The 16205-nt window shown below is 47.0% G+C and overlaps 1 protein-coding gene across 3 annotated transcripts in view; it reads right to left on the reverse strand.

Annotated features, from left to right (window-relative positions):
• Positions 1–16205, reverse strand: part of LOC142884107 (E3 SUMO-protein ligase PIAS1-like) — a 53106-nt gene that overhangs the window by 9299 nt on the left and 27602 nt on the right. For all 3 annotated transcript variants that reach the window (XM_076019584.1, XM_076019595.1, XM_076019575.1), the window contains 7 exons: positions 5163–5247; positions 4929–5064; positions 4562–4696; positions 2226–2331; positions 1504–1577; positions 707–867; positions 23–159 (listed from right to left, as the gene is read on the reverse strand). In XM_076019584.1, coding sequence (XP_075875699.1) covers positions 23–159; positions 707–867; positions 1504–1577; positions 2226–2331; positions 4562–4696; positions 4929–5064; positions 5163–5247 — 834 coding nt within the window. The remainder of the gene's footprint in view (positions 1–22; positions 160–706; positions 868–1503; positions 1578–2225; positions 2332–4561; positions 4697–4928; positions 5065–5162; positions 5248–16205) is intronic.

Below are 16205 nucleotides of genomic sequence, written 5' to 3' on the forward strand. Positions count from 1 at the left end.
ATGTTACCAAAGCTCCACTCACCATCCAGCCCGTTGTTGTAGGACGCCGCGGGGACCTGCTGCACCTCCTTCTTGGACCTCATGGGGGCCCAGCTGCCGTCCTCCTTGAACTGGATCTCGTCACAATCCGAGCAGCTGTTGAGGATCTCCACAAAGAGTCTGCGAACGAGCACACGCACGTCACAGCGAGACACATTCTGGAAAATGTGCCTCGCAGCGGAGAGGGGAGGGGAGAAGAAGATCTGCTTCTACTTGAAATGGAAATAACTGCAAGATTTCTTCCTGAATGCAGAAACTGAACTTTATGTTCAGTGCGTTCAAAAGATCTTTTTTCTTTTTCTCTTTTAAGAAAAAAAACTTGGATAATTTTTTTTTTTTGCATAGAAACAACTGCTAACAGTCAAGTTCAGATTTCATAGCCGCATTCATCAAACAACCAGAGTATTGAAAAAGAAAAAGAGAGCTGTTGGAGTCAAAAGAGAACTATTGACTCCAACAGCAGGTGAAGTCTCAGTCTGGTTCTAATAATCATGTTAAATACGAGGCTAATCTTCAGCTTCGATCTGCATCAGAGAGCAGCCACAGTGACCCGGCCCGCCAGTTCTACAATTCCACAGTCAAAATTCCGACAAAAATGTTTCTGAATGTGTTTTGCCTCCCCGACCCCGCTGGCCGTGACACGGCGGCCTCAGGTGGCGGCGCTCACCCGTCGATGATGAGGTGTTCATAGGGGGCCTTCTTGTCGCAGACGGGACACACCCAGGTGGGCTTCTTCTCGTTCATCTGGATGTAGAGCGTGGCGTCGAAGCACTGCAGGTGCGAACACGTCAGCGCCCGGCAGGGGATCGTCAGCCGCATCTTCCCCAGCTGCACGGAGGCACAGGAGGTTGTCAGCAGCAGCAGCAGCAGCAGCAGCAGCAGCAGCAGCAGCAGCAGCAGCAGCAGCGACGCTGTACGGCTATACAGGAACGCATAAATATTCCAAACATTCCAAACCCTCATGGAAGAGGCTTGCGATGGAACCGAAGGAACCAAAGAGGCGAGTAAGAGCACGTCAAACCCAAGGGAATGAGCAGGCAGGTCCTAGCACGGCCCCATATCATATGTTTTCAGTTCTTTAATCTTCACGCATGAAAATTATCCAAAATAAAATTTAAAAAAAAATTGCAACGGTTCCCCAAAAGTAGAATATTTACAACCATCACCTCGACAATGTCTTCGTACAGCCTATGGCAAAAAAGGGGGATCGGCGGGAATAAAAAAGGAAGTTAAAAGGTAGCCTCAGAGGGCTACAGGTGCTGTCACTGACCTGGAAGAGGTATCTAAGAGGTATCAGCGCCCTTTGTGACATCACAACGGGCTGATTTCCAGAACAAAAATAAAATGAAAGAGCAAAAAAAGCACACAAAAGAAGCAACGAGCAGACAATTCTCATTTGACAGGACAGAGAAACATGTTGCAGCCAGGATCTGCTGGTGTAGAGAGTGCAGAGAGTTACTTTACCGGGCAGAGCAGTGACACCCGGAGGCTGGTGGTGGCTATTTCACTGTCTGGGTCTGCTGTTAGTTTTTCCTTGACTGCATGAGAGGAAAGCGCACACGCACACACAGGCGCACACACGCGCGCACACACACACACACACACCAGTGAAGACAGAGCAGACAGCAAGAAGTTCTTTAGAAAACATCCAAGGCCGTGGTCGCATTCACTTTGTCATTTAAAAAAGGATGGCAGCTCAGAATAAGACTTCATCTACCTACAATATCTGAGAGAGTGACAGACGACACAAAAACTTGTTTGTTACCTTCTCACCAAAGGCAAGAATATTCAATATAGGCTCTTTATCAACTACACAAATAGACTATCAGCTAATCATGAGATTGCTTGATCATCTGGAGTTGAAAAGATAAATAGATAACATTGAAAATAAGAACATCAAAAAATGTTTTTAATAAAAAAAGAAGTGTTTTCTATTTAGATGGTGGAGGAAAATCCATAACTTATTTATTTCTTTATTAAACTATGAGCTCCTTGAGATGTCCTTTCTCATTTTCGAGGGGAGGGGGCATACAAATAAAGACAAACAATACAAACATGAGAAGTAGTGAATACTAACATAGTACAAAATATACAACATATAACTTGCTTCCCTTGCTTCCCTAAATATAAAAATATCTCCACGTGTCCTCTTATTGAGGAGAGATAATGTGATGCCAAGTCCTTACTGAGGGCTCTGGAGTGGTCTGGGTTCCTGATGCCTTTCGCTCGTAGTCTCTGCAGCAGCACCATGGACGACTGCTGCTTCACCAGGTACACCGCCATGGAGTAACTCTGTGTGCACACAGGAAACACACCACAATCCAAAATAATGCATGCTGCTAACAGTTTGGTTGTGTGCACACACTGAGCTTCCGGTGACATCATAGCAAGTTGGGTGAACCTTTCATGAATCAAAGATTGTAAATGATGAGTTTATTTGTACCTAATTATGTTCTTTCTTACCACAACGCGCTCTGATTCTGTAGGCACTGACAAAGGACGTGAGCGCTGCGTCAGTCTGTCTTTTACGGTGCCAGAGTATAAGGTTGGGGCCAAGCTCAGTCCATCTCAGTGCCAGCATGCTAAGTTATGGGAGCACTGGTGGGGAATTGTGTGAATGTGTTTATTTGTTTAATGTATGTTACATATGTACAACTGGATTTAAATTATTTCTGATATGAAATCTGATGTGTTTTGAATTGATCCCAATTTAAAAAATGTAATTGTAAGGTCCAGAAGGGAGGCCGGGCCCTGAAATGGAGGGAATCTACACGGCCCAGGCAGTCAGAGAAGGGCTGTGCTATTTTTGGCCAAGTTTTCATTTGGGTAAAAACTTTTTTGCAACAAAGGGTCTTTGTATTGCTACCTTTCTTCTTCTTTCCTCTAATTCTTGGAGGGTAAATAAATTTTTTTCCCCGGTTAGCCTATCAGCAGCCTGCCCTCACTCAACATCAGAGTGCGACAATAATACATGTACACAATCAAAAAAACAAAAGAAAACATTTGGTGTTCGGTGCTGCTCAAAACTGATCCTGCTGCTGTGTTACTTTATACTTTCACTTTAAAGGGCTAGTACGTAACATTTATATAAAAAATCTGAAAACTATATAAAAAGCTTGCAGATAGTGAAAAAAATTAAAAATTGGTTGAAATAGAAATAGAAAAAATATAAGAATAGAAATAGAAAATAGGTTGAAATAGAATTAGAAAATAAGTTGTTCTCATTGTCTAATAAAAGACGTTTATCAGTACTTAAAGAGCATGTCCACACGCTTCTACCACAGCCTAGAATGCAGATGCAGGGCACTGGGTGTCGTAATTTTAGCCTGACATCACCACTAGGTGGCACTAGTTTTTTCCTTTACTAGGTGGAGATATATCTAAAGCTGATGGCCTCAGAGGTAATTGTAGTAAAAGAAAAGAACAGAGAAGTGCATAGAGAGAGACGGGTTACTAGAGGTCAAGTTTGCATTTTCTGATTTTGTGTCCAGACTGCACATTTCCTGGACTTCACATCGCACTCCCACACAGAGCTCAGGTGATGCAAACGCTGTTCAATGGTACACTTGTGTAGGCAGAACACTTCAAGGCTGAATATCTACAAACTGTCTGTGATGCAAATGTGCTGTAAGCCTACCTGCGCTTCAGACAAGACCCCTCTTCCTTCCCCCTCCCCCACCACCACGCACGCGTGGCCTCCTGTCTGTCTACCCGCTGACGAGACAATAACTCAGAGAGACAAGGCGGCTCCTGGGAGACGCTGCAACGTTCAGCCTCCACTTCCAGCAACTTGTTGCTGTTCCCTCCTCTTGTTTTTCAGTCACATGAGAGCAACGCACATTATAGCATGCACCACTGTCTGTTTTCAATGTTTTTAAAAATCGTTTAAGAACTTAAATCATCATCATCATTCATTATTTCTGACACCGCTGTTCTGATACTGAGGTTTCTATCTGTCTATCTATCTATCTATCCATCTATCTAGCTATCTATCTATCTATCTATCTAGCTATCTAGCTATCTATCCATTCAATATTCTGACTTGAGCCCAATGTAGCAGTAATGTCAAGTGAGGATTTGAGTCAGGGGGTCAAGACCTCAAACTTTACATAGTTTGAACCAAACAGGAGTCAATAGTTCACATCTTTCCGAGAGAGAAGTTTGAAATAATTCACATCAAACACAATGAGGAAGAGGTAAAACCAGGAGTCCCCAGCTGTGGTTCCATCAAGTGTCACCATGCACGGCGGCGACTGGGACGTCTGAAGTGTCCGCAGGGAAAAAACGGTGTTAAAATTTGTTTTAACAAGTTTGTCTAAAATAAAAACTCCATCCGGTTCTAGTAAAAACCGATGCTACTGCAGCAACAGCAGCTTTTTTATCCTGGTCTTTATTCTGTGTTGTTTTTTCTCTCAGAGCCGCCGCTGAAACACTTCCTGCTGGCGCCTGGTAAGACGGACCAGCTTCTTTAAATCTCCCCTGCGTGGACAGAAACACCCGTTGCCCCCCCACCCCCACTTACCCTTCCGATCTCCGCCGTCCATGACACCACTATGGTGTTGGGGACTGTGGTGGACAATCTGACCAGTGAGGTAATGTTGATGGGCCGACTGGGTCGCTTGGGCTCGACGCCATTTTTGGTTGGAGGAAGGTAACCCTGCATGCATGAGGGAGAGAGAGAGAGAGAGAGAGAGAGGGAGAGAGACAGAGAGAGAGCGGGAGAGAGACAGAGAGAGAGAGTGAGAGAGAGAGAGGGCGAGAGACAGAGAGGGAGAGAGAGAGTGATGCTTTTTAGTTTGGAAAACATTAAAGGACATTTGGAATATTCAGTGAAGATCCTGCAGCCTTCAGCTGAGGAGCAGAAGGTCAGGAAAGCCGGCGGTCCTCACCGGCAGGTTGCAGGGCTTCCCGTTGACTTTGACGCACAGGTTGGGGGGGAAGTGGTCTTCTTGGGGGCAGCTGGTCTCCGACAGGCAGAACCGCAGCTGGACTTGGACCGAGAAGTCGCACTTCTGAGACGTCCCTCTGGGCACACAAGAGCAACGCAAAAGAACGATCAGCGCCATCAGCCGGAAGAAATTATTCCCGTCGTGAATAATCCGCCCCGGCGCCGACGGTCTCACATGGAGCTGCTGATCTGCTGGACCTGCTGCGGCGTCAACGCAAAGGCGAAACACGTCTCCTGGAAGCGCTGGCTGTTGTCCGCGGCTGCAGAGACACAAACGCATGGAGACAAACACCATTGTCAATAAGAAGAAACCCTAACAGGTGCTGCGGCGGAGACACAAAGCTGCGAGTCCAATAGAGGCGAGGGTGAAGACCCACCAGCAGGTGTCGCTGTGGAACACCTGGACGTCAAGCCAGAGCTCCTTACACACAGGTGAAGAAGGATTTGTGTGTGTGTGTGTGTGTGTGTGTGTGTGTGTGTGTGTGTTCTATTTAAAGAGCCGCTGAGGGAAGCTGGAAATAACTGGTGCAGCTAAAGGACCCTTTAGTGGGGAGACAAGAGGTTTAAAAAGTAAGGGTTTAAAAAAAGGAAAAAGAAAAAAGCTTTTTGTTCAGGAGAGACGACGCCTGACCCGAAAAAACAAGACACACGTGTCAAACCGGGTTCGCAGGACTGGTCTTAACGAGGACACGGTCCTGGTTGTCACGTCCTCCTACTGAGTGACCTCCCACGACAGACGGGCCGTTTTCCCACATCCTCAAAATTCAAGCGTTTGTCGGATGGCGATTGGACGAACACGTTCAGAGCCGCCCAAGTCAGGTTTGGCTCTGACCCGCCGGTTCTGCCTGCGTCCTCATTCGAGCACGTCTGAAAAGCCACTAAATGGTCAGATGGGGACGACAGACCAGCGTGAAAAAACAAAGTCCTCAGATTGGAAATATTTCTGGCACTTGAAATCCTGAGCCAAGGCTCAAAGAAAAAAACGACAAATTACTGGGGGACTGCCAATGCAAATTAGCTTTACACTAGAATTGGGTACATTTAGATTTTTTGTAAAAATGTCCATTAGTGTACGTTGTCCCTCTTTATCAAACAAACTAACTAAATAAATAAATAAATAAATAAATAAATGAATAAATAAAAAGTACAAGCAACAGCGTGAGACGTTTGGTTCTAAGCATCGGAACCTGCCCCCCTTAATCCTGCTTCATCAATCATGTTTTTATTATTATCAGTATTATTAATATAGACTAGTTTGATGAAAACAACCTTAAGATGACAGGAAATGGAAGGATCTTCAGTACAGAGACCTGCTGGTTTCTCTTTTGAAGTCTTGAACTTTGACCTTCTGCAGTGCTTGACGCCGCCCATGCAGCAGGACTTCATGACATATTCAGCGGGCCACAGCAAGGGGGCGTCACGGTTTTCCATCCATCCATCCATCTACTTTCAATACCTGCTTGTTCCTGCACTCAGGGTCACGGGGGTCTGCTGGAGCCTCTCCCAGCTGTCATAGGGCGAAGGCAGGGTGACACCCTGGTCAAGTCGCCAGTTCATCGCAGGGCCACACAGAAAGATGAACAAGCATTCAAACCATTCAGAGTTCCCAATTCACCTCACATGCATGTTTTTGGACTGTGGGAGGAAACACCGTGGGCCGGGAATCGAACCCGCGACCTTCTTCCTGTGAAGCAGCAGTGCTAACCACTGCAACCACCACCGACAGTTCTTCTGTTGTCCAGTCGGTCAGTCAGTCAGTCAGTCAGTCAGTCAGTTTGAAGTCGCAGCCAGCCGCTGGTTGAAATGTTGAGGCTCTAGGCCTACTGAGCCTCCGCTGCGTCGCCTCCTCCACCTCGGAGGGCTGGACGGCCTGCGGCGGAGCCTCGATCTCAGGCAGCGGGACCCGCATCTTCCTCCCGGTCACGTCGCGCGGGGGGGGGGAATCAATCCGCCGCTCCCAGCAGACGCCACAAGTCGGAAGGTCCAGTCAGTCACACTCCTCCTCCTCCTCCTCCTCCTCCGCCTCCTCCTCCTCCTCCTCCCATCAGCCTTCCTCCCTCTTCCGCCCACCCATACCCCTGCTCTGCGTAATTTCACGCGTCAAGTCATTAATTGTGCGCCTCCGTTTGGTTCGTCTTGCGGCAGCGCGACATCATCAACGCAAAAAAAATCAAACACAAAAAAAAAAAACGAGAGAGAAGAAAACCAGCGTCTGCACCAGCGGCACTTTCAAAATACAGTCTTCCTCCTCGCTGGGCACATGGGCTATAAATAGAAGAGTGCTCTCTCACTCTCTCTCTCTCTCTCACTCTGTCCTCTCTCACCCCTCTATCTCTGCTGCTCCATAAATCTCCCTCCCTCTCCCTCCCTCCCTCCCTCTCTCCCCCCCCCTCTCTTGCTCTCTCTCTCTCTCTCTGGCACTGGATTTGTTTAGGCTGTTTCAGTGTGTGTGTGCATGTGCGTGCATGAGTGGGGTGGGTTGGGGTGGGGGGGGTTAGTGAGATATGAAGGGAGCTGGAGTGAGCTCTGACAGACATCTTCCTCTCACAGGCACACTCAAGGTAAATTCTTGACTTCAAGTTTTCTGGTTAACGTACAAAGAAAAATAAATGAATCTAAAAGGTATACACAGGAATTAAAAAAAAAATTACTGAAAAGAACAATTCCAATATTTTGACTGTCGTCATAATAAAAATGGGTCAGAAAAAGTCAAGGAGCAATGCTCCTCTTGAGATCCAGTTTATATAAATGCAAATTTGAGTGGATTTCACACACACACACACACACACACGCACACACATACACATAGCGAGAGAAAAAATGACAGAGAGAGAGAGAGAGGGAGAGAGAGAGAGAGAGAGAGAGAGAGAACAACAGCGACTCCTACGCAAGTCCAGCTGGAGGCGCTGTGTCAGTGGGACGGATTCAATTCAGTTCAACTAATAAGCTATTAGTGTGCCAGGTCTGTCCGATAGAAATCAGAGAGACGAGGAGAGCTCTGCAGGTTAGACCTGCACCAGCAGCAGCAGCAGCACCAGCAGCAGCAGCAGCAGCAGCAGCAGCACACAGACTATGACGACCAAAACAGGCAGTAAAAATATAGAAAACATGATGTGACGGTAAAAGCTTCGTTAAACAGTTTTTAACGAAGCTCAAAGTTTGTGTTGAGGAGGACACACACACACACACACACACACACACACACACACACACACACACACACCATTGTTATACAGTGTACAGGGTGCGTCGACTGTGGTGACCGAGTAAACCAAAGAAACCCTAAAACCTGGACTCCAGATCGATAAAAACTAGAAAGAAACGTCTTCAATCTTTGATTATCTCCACCGTTTCAAGGCGTCTGAAGAAAATAACGAGGCATCGCGCTGAGCAAAAAGACACGAGGTGAAGAAATGCATCACACCCTGCTGCTACCCGGTCCTGATGGCTCAGCATGAACGTGACGGAAGAAGGTCAGCCCAAGGTCACCTTCCAGGGTCTGCCTCCTGTGTTACAAACAGCCTCTATGGCAGGAGTGTCAAACTCAAACACACAGCGGGGCCAAGATTTAAAACCGGCCAACGTTATTGAAAAAGAATCTTCCTCCAGATATCACAGTGAACCTTTTTATATGGACAAGTTTTGCTTCAACGCTGAATATGGAACAAGCAAAGCTTGATACTATGCAATAAATAACTTCATATTGCACGAGAGAAACATTTAATTTCAATAAAAAAAACACACATCAAAATAAATGTTTTTTTTTATTTGCAGCCTTCAACAGCAACCCTTTTCCACAGACTACTGACAACAGAGGAGAGGCTGTTTATGGCTCCTCTCCTGATTGACGGAAAAAAAAAATACCAGCAGAGCATTCTGGGATTTGTAGTATTAGCGGTACATGTGCTGTACAATACCAGCGGGCCGGCTCTGGCAGTGATTTTGCACTATGTTCTATGGGCTCTTCACCTCACGGACGTAGCAGACCCATCCACCGACGGAGGGCAGCGTCTCCGTCAGCGACCGGCAGCCTTGGGCCGCATCAAAAACATTCAGACTTCAGACTAATTCCTTGATGGTGAGCGTTGGCTTAATAAAAAAAAAAGGCCCCGGCGTTCTCCTGGACGTGGCTCCGGTTTATCTGCTTGGAGCAGAGCGAGCGTGAGCTAAGCCGCGGAGAATGTGCTCGGCCGCAGAGCCGCCTGCTGCCTGTGGAACAACAAAAGCCAGCTGGACTTTATTAACTTCTTAGTGGCTTTTGCTACTTTTACTGCCTGGTGCGCCGCAGACACACGCGCACACACGCACACACACACACACACACAGGACAATAAAGTCCATGTACAGCACAAACAAACATGAATCGACATTTGCAGGCAGAACAAAGACGTCGAGGACGACGTTGGAGCTCCTGCAAAAACTGAAAACGCTCAAAGTGGACGCCGCTGGTCAGAAACACGCCGCCGTCCTCGGAGCCGCGCCGATTATCATTGTTTATTATGTACAGGGGTTGCGTTCCCGCGAGCTTGGCCTCCTGCAGGAAAGCAGCGCCCCACCCACCCCCACCCGTACGCCACCGCCCGGTCCCCGTCCCTGCACACAGGGAGTTGAAAAGAGTTGCTGACAAACACCGAGGAGGGGAAGGGGGGAGGGGCCAGGGGCGGGGGGGGTGTTTAGAGTTCAAGGCCGACGGAGCCGCTCTGTTGACGTGGGGGAGTTTGACTGTTTACTGTGAGACGATGAGCTGCCGTGACCCGCCGTGCACGGCCGGGCTGCCCACCACAGCCTCCCTTTGTTCTGGAGAAACCCAGTCGGCGAGGAGTCCGGAGCAGGAGACGACCAGAGGACTTCACGCTCAACGGAGGCAGACATCTTCATTCGTGTTCAAAAGGAAACCAAAACAAGGCGTCTTCTTTTTTTTTTCAGTATTCATTTCCGGAGCCAAAATGAAAGAACAGACAATACATTGTTTTGTTTTGTTTGACAAGCCTTTTACCCGATTTGAATGTGTTCATTTGACGGGTGAGCCTTATGTGAAATGCACTGCAAATCTTGGCATTTGTTATTTTCGTCCTTAAAAGGTTGTGTTATTATCAGTGCTGTCAGACAATTCGAATTTTCAATCAGATTAAATCTTATTCTTTTTTTTTTTAAGTTTTGGTTTCATTTCGAAAAATGAATAAACAAATGGTGCACAGACAAGGTCCTGAAAATACTTAACAAGCAGTGATATTGTAGCTCGGCAAAAATGAAAAAACTATGCACATAATTAAGATGAGCAAATTATAATTACCACAGATACACATTCAATTTTTTTTTTGCCATTTAAAAAAAAAAATATCATCTTAAAGGCATGCGGAAAATATGGCAGACTCACAACTCTTGCTCTAAATGTGCAGATGTGACCAAATAATATTTAGTTAAATGTTCTCAAAGGAATTAACTTTTCAAGCCAAAACGTACAGACATATTTTATTGCATATATTTCTATTGCTGTGTTTTCAAGGCCTCATTTAGGGTTGTTTTTTTTTTTTATCCATCAATTATTTCTTTGATCAAAATCCTCCCATTTCTACCCTCCGTCAAGGAATAAACACTGCTGGTAGAGCTCACAAAGCTGACAGGCAGATGGCACCGCAAATGTGCGGCAGTCCTCACAAACAAACAAACACATAAACAAACACTCCTCTTGGCCTTTCATAAATAAGGAAAACACTGAAACCCCACCAATTTAAATAAGCAACAAATGCTGCGACGATCAAAAGCCAGACGCCCAGAGTCGCAAAGATTTCGACTGTTTTCAGCGGAAAACGGACTCTCTTCCTTTCCTTTTGTGATCGGACTCATAAAAGCTTGATAAGACCGACCACGTGATTCTTTTTCCCTCATTGTGAGAAAATCACAGCAGTGACAAGCCATTATGCGCCAAACGCCCATCAAACGCAAAGTGGACCGGCGTCCGTCTCCCGCAGACGCGGTGATTAAATCATGTATAATGCATGTGCGCCATAATGATACGTGTAATGAGCGCCGGGGCATGCTTCTTTGTGGAGGGGAGATAATGACGGGGATGGGAGAGTGGAGTTCAGCCCGCCGGGGTCACCATGGCGATGGCAACATGGCTGCAGGCAGCAGCAGAAGAGAGTACTGACCCCTCATTAGCATACACTGCGACACGGACGTAGCGAGGCTTTGGGCCGGACGCGTGCGGATGCTCGTGGGTTCCAGAATGCCCGACAATAAAGGGCAGAAGGAATTGTCGATAAAGATTCATTTGAAAAGCTCCCATGCAGGCTTGTTTGTCAGCAGTTGCTGGCAGGGCCGGGGTTTGAGCTGTGGTGCTAACGAAAAGAGGCACGCTGACTAGGGCTGGAACGATTCGTCGACGTAATTGATTACGACCTCCTGAGGGTGGCAGTGTCGCTCATTGTTTACATCCTGCGAAAAAAAGAGAAGAACGGCTTCTTCTCTGTAAAGGCTCGAAAACTCCGACCCAAAGTTTCTAACGTTTAGAAAATGAAGCAGCGAAACACGTTAGGTGCAAACGCTGTGAAGCTCACCTAGCATTCCATGGTAGCACTACGACGATACGCGAACAACTGAAACACTGACACTACGCAGTCGCTGTATCACCATGCACGTCGAGGATAGATATTTCATAGTTATGTTTTGAATTACACGCTTATTTGTTAATTAATCATCGGCCTATGACGCAAGTCTGTAATAGTTTTTTTTGCACGTTGGAAAATCGTGGAACAAGCCAGCTTAGCAAATGTTAGTTCACTTAGGTAAATGCGTACTTTACGTCAGTAATTAGTGAATTCCAGCCCCTGTCAATACTGAACACTCTTTCACTTATCACTTATCAACTGTGATATTTAGGGCATATTAATTCAATATTTAAGTTGTAAGAAATCTGTTTAGGGTATCCAACTTTGATAAAACACTGTATATAACATTTAAATCGTGAATTGATATACCTATGATATTTTACGTTGAACAATATAACAACTATGTCACAGATAAATGTTTTGTGTGTCATTATTTTGATATATTTGTTTAAAAACGTATGCTGTCAGAGTACAACAGTATAAAAGAGAAAATGGACTATGTTCCATGTTGGTATTATTCTTTATATGTCAGCCGGCGTTGGCCAATAGGAACGCTGCTCGATGGAAGGCAGCTCAAGCTCAAGCTCGCTAAATGTTCGCTGCATTTCAGAGTTTATTCTGCAAACCTGCTTCCATCCCAGATTTTGCACATTAGCTCCATTTCCAGAAAAATACTAAAACCACCTGAAGCTGCTTTTTTTTGTTGTTGTAATTCTGCCATGTTCATGCATTTTTGGAATGTAATTTTTTTTTTTTTTTAAATAGACGCCCCATTTGCTGTGCTGCGTTGATAAAACGTGGCACAATGACGATGTCCAATCTGCTTGTGGCTCTGAGTGAGGGAGACGTCCAAAAAGATTTCATACGTCTAATTCTTTCTAATTGTCCGTCGGTGGGTCGGGAGAAAGATAATGGTGCCTCTCCATCCTCCTGAAAATTGGACCAAACGGAAAATTGGACCAATTATCTGCTTTAAAAAAAAACTAAAGGGGGCTACAGCTGTACAGTGTGTGCTCGGCTTCAGAGGGAGAAAGAAGGGAATGAGGAGAGACTCGAGGAAAGAAGGAGAGGACACAGACCACCTGGATGAATGGGATCTAACTCTTCACTAATGGGAATATAAGTAGAGCAGGACGGATGATTTGTTTCTCGAGAGCTCTGACACTTTGCGCAACAAAGCCGGGCTCAACAACTAATTGGAACAAGCAACAACGACAATAAACGGATGAGAAACGTCTTCGCCGAGGCGACGCGTCGTTCAGCAACATCACCATTAGCGTGCATTGGCAATTAGAGGCAAACAACAATTGTCATATTTTCTGTTAAACGCCAATAAACACGTACGACTCACAATTATTTTTTTCAAATTAAGTGCTATGAAAGTCAGAGAAATAAGAATCACCATCCCGAGTCTTTGATTGGTGCTAGAATGGTGCAGCCCCGACACCACGCAGTCTTTCTGGATGTCGAGCAGTGATTTGCACTCCGGCATAAATCATCAATAAAAGAGAGGGGTTTTTTTTATTATTCGCACTGATGCAGTGCTGAGGACAGGCCCTGCAGAGCGAAGACACTTCCTGGGGCTTCCCGCTGCGTACACAACACTGCATTCAGCTTTTCGCAGACGGCTCGTGTGGTGGGAAATTGATATTTCAAACAAGCGTACAAAGAGCAGAGCAAAGTGGGGATGTAACTGGTCAGAAATGTCTTTTTAAATGGCTCCAAGCCTGGGCTACAACGGGACTGACATGAGAGGAATAGACGTGAATTAAACTCTCGCTAGGTTTAACGTTAATTCATGTTAAATAAGCCTATTAGAATTAATTAGCAAGGAGGAAAAGAGCAAGTGCAGCCTGACTGCACAGCATAATGATCAAATAACAAGCATATTAAAAAAAAAATGTTGCTGGATGGCTTGTGTTATTTTCACCGGCTGATCGTTTCTACTCCCAGTTCAGTTTGTCTGCATTCTGAGGACAGCAGGAGCAACACGCTGCACTTCCAGCTCAAACCTCCACTCTGGGGTCCCTTTGCATTTAGAACTTCATCTCGAGACGCAGCCGCCGTTGGCTGCGACTCAGACCTCGCGGTGCCTCTCGAATTTGGGTTTGCAAAAAAAAAAAACAACAAAAAAAAAGCAACAACCCAAAACTAAATAAATAAATAAAACACAGCTGGCAAATCAGCTTCTTCCAGCCACGGCGAAGAACAAACAAAACAACAATCCAGCGTCTTCACAGAGGAGGGAGGCTTCACAGGAGGTGGGGGGAGGGGAGCTGAGAGTGTGTGAGGGGGGAGGTGAGGGAGGAGGGAGGAGGGAGGCAGAGCAGCAGGGAGAGAGAGGAAGGGAGGGAGGGCGAGAAGGAGGGAGGAAGAGAGGGAGGGAACAACGGGGGAGAGAGGAGGCAGTCAGAAGATTGCAGAGATGAAGGCGCTTGGTTAAAAGAGCACGAAGGGGAGGAGGAGGAGGAGGAGGGGGAGGAAAAAAACTTGGCCGGTCTGCACAGAAGAAGGGAATTAGAACTAATCAAGTGGTTTCATTACTGCCCTCCGTCATGATGAGGATAAAGGAGGGTTTTCACCTCGGAGCCGCAGCACAGTTTCGATCCTCTGAAGCCATAATTCAGCCTCCCGACGTGACGTGCAGCATCCTTCCTTCCGCAACTTCCACATCAGCCCTTCCTCTCTCCTTCCCTTCCTCCTTCCCCCCCCCCCTCCCTCCCCCCACCGACCCCACCACCCATTACTCCCTTCACCCATCCCCCCCCTCCACCTCGGAGAACAATCCAGTCAACATGCATTATTTAGCACAAAAAGCATGTTTGTCTGCAACACGTGCACAATGTGTGGGTGAATAGCATTAGGAAGGAGGGAAGGTGTCTGTCAGAGCGCGTGTGTGTGTGTGCCTGTGCCTGTGTGTGTGTGTGTGTGTGTGTGTGTGTGTGTGTGTGTGTGTGTGTGTGTGTGTGTGTGTGTGTGTGTGTGCTCCTGCGGGCACAGGTGTGCGCCTGTGCGATTTCATCACTTTGCATGTAAATTTGAACCGAGGACGGCTGCTGAGACAGAGGATGGGGCGCGAGAGGAAGGTGTGTGTGTGTGTGTGTGTGTTTGTGCAGGAAAAGGGCAGAGCGAGCGAGCGAGGGAGGGATGGAGGGAGGGAGGGACGTAGCGGAAGGAGGAGAATGATGGTGTGATGACGGGGCAGCAGCAGCAGCAGCAGCAGCAGCAGCAGCAGCAGCCGCCGCCGTGTTTGTACACGCAACTGCAGGCAAATTAATCACGAGATGCACTCCGACTCCATTAAAATGCTAATGTAGGAAAATCGTGACATTTCCATATATTTGCAATACATCCCGGAAGCCCAGGGAGTGTTATTATTATGTTCTAAATGCAGCCTCAGCGTTGGGAAGCCCGGCCAAAGCATCAAGATGGATCCCACGTAGAGATTAAAACTAAGAAACAGAGTCCTTGGAGGTCCAGTTTTAAGAGACGAAATGAATCAATTGTACAGAAGAAGAAGAAGAAGAAGAAGAAGAAGAAGAAGAAGAAGAAGAAGAAGAAGACAATCAACTGATTACTAATTACTGATTACTGGTTCCTGGTTCACTTCTGTGTTTCTTGCCATGAAACCACACCACTGCCACTGCCAGCTACCCTAAAAGCCCCAGAAGAAGAGGAGACGGAGGGAGTGGCTGCGAGCCCTGCAGCTGACAGAGACTCGCTTACGGTGCAGGTGAGGCTGTTTCTCATCAGAACTTTTTTCTTTTTCTTCACATGAAAAGAAGGACGGAAAAAAATGTCAAATGGAGACGTTTCTCCGTGCAACTCCAGCACTTTTCCACTTCACTCTGAGCCGTCTTTGGCAAAGTGAAAGTCGCATCCCAGCCAGATGGTTCGCCACGGGGAGGTGACGGCCGTCGAGTGTCGCGGCGACAGAAAGCCTGGAGCTGCAGCTCAGCCGCTCGACTGGCAGGGACAAACCTCCCAAACACATTCCGTTTGCTCCCGTCGTCGCCGTCGTGTCGACTCTTCGCCTCCTCGAGTCGCTCGGTGGTCGAACGCCACTGGGCGTCCCCGAGGGCCGAGGCCAACGAAGGAAGGAAGTGGCTCCATGTGATCTACCAAATATCCATCCATTGTTTTTCTATCACTGCCGGTCCTGCACTCGAGATCACCAGGGGTTACCAGGGGTCACCAGTGGTCATGGGGGGGTGGGGGGGGGGTTAACCACTCACATACACTCAAATGCCATCACAGTCTCCCGAGCAGCCTGAAGTGCATGTGTTCAGGATGGGGGAGGGAGGCGGAAACCTTGCAGACTCGGCAGCAGGAACGCCTGGGAATCAAACCCACAACCTTCCTGCTGTCGTACTCGGTCGTGTTGCTTAGTCGTTTCCAGCGTCTCCTTGTAAGCAGGGAAATTTTTTGAAGACAGCTTTGTGTAAACGCGTTTTTTTGTTGTATACCGTGTCCGAAAATTGACGGTTTTAAAAAAATACCATCCAGCCTAAACTTTCAACAGCAGTTTTGCTGTTGACGGAACCCATCAACCCCCGGCTGCGCTCTCATTGCCCGCTCAGCAGAAACAACCTCAAGGCCATTTGACT

This window comes from Nelusetta ayraudi, unplaced genomic scaffold (assembly GCF_046127955.1).
Source record: "Nelusetta ayraudi isolate G7.1 ecotype Tasmania unplaced genomic scaffold, CSIRO-AGI_Nayr_v1 ptg000002l, whole genome shotgun sequence".
Lineage (NCBI taxonomy): Eukaryota > Metazoa > Chordata > Actinopteri > Tetraodontiformes > Monacanthidae > Nelusetta > Nelusetta ayraudi.